Source organism: Mus pahari, chromosome 21, assembly GCF_900095145.1.
Source record: "Mus pahari chromosome 21, PAHARI_EIJ_v1.1, whole genome shotgun sequence".
NCBI lineage: Eukaryota > Metazoa > Chordata > Mammalia > Rodentia > Muridae > Mus > Mus pahari.
Genome location: NC_034610.1, coordinates 11,149,230 through 11,153,290, shown reverse-complemented (window position 1 = coordinate 11,153,290; position 4,061 = coordinate 11,149,230). Strand labels below are relative to the sequence as shown.

The 4,061-nt window shown below is 47.6% G+C and overlaps 1 protein-coding gene across 1 annotated transcript; it reads right to left on the bottom strand.

Moving 5' to 3' along the window:
- Positions 1-375: 375 nt before the first annotated feature.
- LOC110338556 (sperm motility kinase Y-like) lies at positions 376-1,943 on the bottom strand. The gene is given in 5 exon segments (XM_021221886.1): positions 376-856; positions 858-999; positions 1,002-1,105; positions 1,107-1,486; positions 1,488-1,943. Coding segments are annotated over 5 exon segments (1,524 nt in total). The 3' UTR covers positions 376-414.
- Positions 1,944-4,061: the final 2,118 nt, after the last annotated feature.

Genomic DNA, 4,061 nt, shown 5'->3' with positions numbered 1-4,061 from the left:
ATGTAAGAATCTCTTCAGCTTTTGTGATTGATTGGCATACTGCTATGGCCAGTATTGCCTGAGAGAGTCCATGAACCCATAGCCCTCTAGTCCTCACCCAGTGGGAGCTATTTTCTTTAGGGAACATGGAGTCCAGGTGAAGAGATGGGGGCAGCAAGAAAACTGTGTTGAGTGGGGTAGAAATCATTCATCCTGCGTCCCTGCTGTTAAGAGGAGAAATTCAGAAGAGGGAGAAGGTTTGGGGTTGAGGAAGACTTGTAATTTACATAGAGAAGGTAAGAAGGTAAGAATTGGGTGTGGAAAATGGAACCCGGAGACAGAGGAGGGACCAACACAGAGCAAACTGGGAAGGACAAAGCACAAAGGTACCTGGGCCCTGCCTGCTGCTGTGTCTCTGGANTTTCTCCCTGTGCCTCATTTCTGGGCGGAGACACTTTTCTGCCCCAGGCCAGGTTTTCTTTTTTGCTGTATGCAGCAACAACACAGCATCCTGATGGCATTTCCCAACCTCCTTATCCATCTCTTGATGCCTCTGGGCGAGCCCCTGCTGGGGGTGGGCTTATCCTCTGGTAGGGCACTGTGGGAGAGAAGATTCTCGTCTCTCTTCTCATTCTTGATGCTCTGGTCACTTATGCTGGTTGTTGAAAGCATGTGAGGGACACTCGTGGCACGTGTGTGGTGCTGGTCCTGTGTGGGTGTCATCTGGTGTGACTGGAGGAGAAGACTATGCCCAGTGGATCTTCTGCCTGCTCTTTGCCTAACCTTCTGGCCATAGGCTGGCACTTGACCAATGGATGATGGGCAGAGTGATCTGCCAAGGATTGGAGCACTTCCACCCTTTTTCAGTTTTAAACAGAGCAGCATCAGAATCCATGGAAGGGAATGGGGCCTTAAGTTGACTCATTGTTGGAGCCTGGGTTGAGCGAACTTCCCTCTGGAGAGCCTGCCCTTCTATAAAGAAATATGAAGCTGATATTTCATTGAAATTTTCTTTAGTGAATCTCTAATATCTTTTCTTGGAAACCCAATAGACTTCATCGCCTCTAGAATGTGAGGGTATGGTCTGCAGGGGACCGGTTCCTCATCAAGATTTGGAAAAAATTTCCTCTTTAAACCACGAATGCTTCTTCACCTCCATGATTGTAGGCCTATATTTGGGGTTTACAGTCATTAATAAGTTCAACATGTCTTCCAGCTTGTTGGACACCCCGTCGGGGGCAGGGTATACACCCGCTACAATCTGCCTTTGCAGTTCAGGTATGATGAACGAGTCGAATGGGACCTTTCCAACAAGCATAAAGTACAGTACTACCCCTAAGGACCATAGGTCGGTTTTTGTTGCATCATATCGTTCAGGGGCTCCAAAACAGTAGGCATCGCAATATTCATTAAGCAACTCCCCATTAAGCATCTCCCCAGGTTTGACTTGGGTACTAAGCCCAAAGTTGATGAGTTTTATTTTTCCGTTATTATCTAACATGATGGATGTTATCAGGCTTTAAATCCCTGTGCACTATCCCATGCCTATGGCAGTAGCTCACTGCCGAAATTATCTCCATAAATAATTGTTGGGCTTCCTCCTCTTTTAAATGGCCACAAGTTTTGATGTATTGGTAAAGTTCTTGGCCTTTAACCAGTTCCATGATGAGGTATCCTCTTGTTTTGGTCTCAATCACTTGGAGAAGTGACACAATATTGGGGTGCTTGATCTTTTTCATTATATTGGCCTCCATCATGGCTGGCTGGTAAAAGGGCTTGTTCTTTACAAGAACATTGACTGCTACAGGTGTGCCTGTAACACAATGGTGGGTCAGGAGGACCTTCGCGTAAGTCCCATGCCCGATAGTTCTTAATACTTTGATTTGCGTATGGAAGTTTCCCTCCTCAGAGTTACCGGTCTGAGGGCTGGGTGGTGGTAACTCCTCTTCACTATGTGCAGGCATTGTAACACTACTAGTGGTACCTGAAAATAACATAAAAAGAATAAAATCAAAATAATAGGTATGGGAATGGGAGACAGTGTGAAGACCTGTCCGGAGGATGGCCGCTTACAAGACAAAAGCATAGGGGTATGCATGTACACCTAGACACACAAGGAGGTAGGCATACACATGCAAACACCCTCTCCTGCCCAGAGGTTGACATGGTGTATAGAAAACCAAGTCCATACTGAGTACAAAGGTGGAGCAGGCATGTGTGAGGACCAGAAAGAACAGAGTGGCTGTGCTGACACAGATGAAATAGACTCTGAGACACAGACTGTGACACTCAGGTCACAGGACCTGGGCTGCTGTGTTACTCCTGAGTACCCAGTGTACCTGGGAGCTAAGTATTGAGCGCTGATTGGCTAAAACTCTGAAAGGGCCTCTGCTTTTCAGAGTGCAATGGGCAGTGCAGTGTGTAGCGCTTTCCTTTTGAAGACTCTTCTGGAGTTTTGAATCCTCTGTTGAGGAACCTCATATCTGCAGACAGTAAGACTGGGAGGAAAGATCCTATGTGGACTTTATTGCCAGGCCTGAGAGCAGAAAACCAAACTCTGCCACCACTGGTCATTGTGGCTCAGCTTCTGACATTGCAGTGGAGCTCAGGTGCCCTGGAGCCCTCCCTAGCCTTACTGATCTCAAGTTCAAGTCCCTGCCTCCTGGTTTGTAGAATCAATCACAGGACGGTTTCAGGCCAGGGGAGCTGTGAACATCCTCTAGACCTTGCTGTCTACATTTGAAGGGGACTGCTGATACACAGAGGAAGCTAGGGCTACAAGGTCATGTATTAGAGGAGTGGGCTAGGGCTGGAATCCAAACTCCCTTCTCCCTTGAGGCCAAGGGACACTGATCTTTAGCTAACTCCAGGCTCTCTTGATCTTCCATAGGCAGAGCACCTATGGCCCAGGGACTCAGGACTGGCAGACATAGAATGGCACACAGGAGCCCTTTGCCATTGCACAGGGTGGCTGAGCTGACTGAATATGGAAAAAAGGGCTCATATACCTGGGTCCATGGGTCCCTAGAGATAAGCACAGGCATGGTGTGTGGCTGCTTATGGGATGAGATGGGAGGATGGAAGGGGGCTTGTCCTTGGCTCGTGGGGGCAGAGCAGTGTTTCCTTCCCTGCTCCTGNTTTATGGGCTTTTCTTTACCTTGACATAAAAGGAAGGCCTGGAAGAAGTCTATCTATGGGTAGTGAGGCTGGCAGGGAACCNGCTCTCCCTTCTCCATTCTCATCCTGCTAAGGGCCTGGGGTTGTTGGTGGGTTAACCTCTCCACCATTCCAGTCTGCTTCTCACCACTTAATCCTTTCCTATCTGTCTCTTGGCTGGGTACCTGTATACAGAAGTCTTGGCTGCAGCTGTCAGTCCAGGGCATGAGTCCCTGAGTGAGTGGATTCCAGATTGTTCTCTCTGAAAGACATGGTACGTGTCAGTTGCTGAGCATGGACTTTTAAGGAAGAGGAAACAGTACTGCATCAAAATACATTTCATATAAAGTCAATCCTCGTGCTCTAATACAACTCAGTTATATTTCCATCCTTCACAACGTTTCTATTCACTGTGCTCTAAAGTGTGAGTTTTTATCATATTTCACTTCTGCAAAGAGGCAGACAGAGTTTAACCCTGGATACTCAGCCTGCCTTGATGGACGGTCTGGAGACCCATGACTTCTGGGAAAAACGTTCTGTCATAGGCTGACTCTCTGAGTCCCAGGATGTCTGGAAGGCTCTGAATCCTATCCAGGATTGAACTCTATATATTAGTGGAAGCTGAGGCTTCTCCCCTAAAGAACCTACCACCCCTGTAGCCCAGATCAGAGCAGCCCATCTCATTAGAATTCTAGGGTTGCTGGGATCCCGGGTAGATAGTCCATTTTATGCTGTCAAGTAAATGGCCTTTGCTTCCATGTGGCCATCTGGGAGAAGGGATTGAGAGAGGCAAGGGGATGAAGCCCTGCAAATACCTACTTGGTTCCACCAAAGAGCATGGATTCTGACTGGCATGATGTTTGAGTTAGACTGAAAAAAACAAACAAAAACAAAAGGCACCTCAGCACAGTTAGTAGCTACTCTCA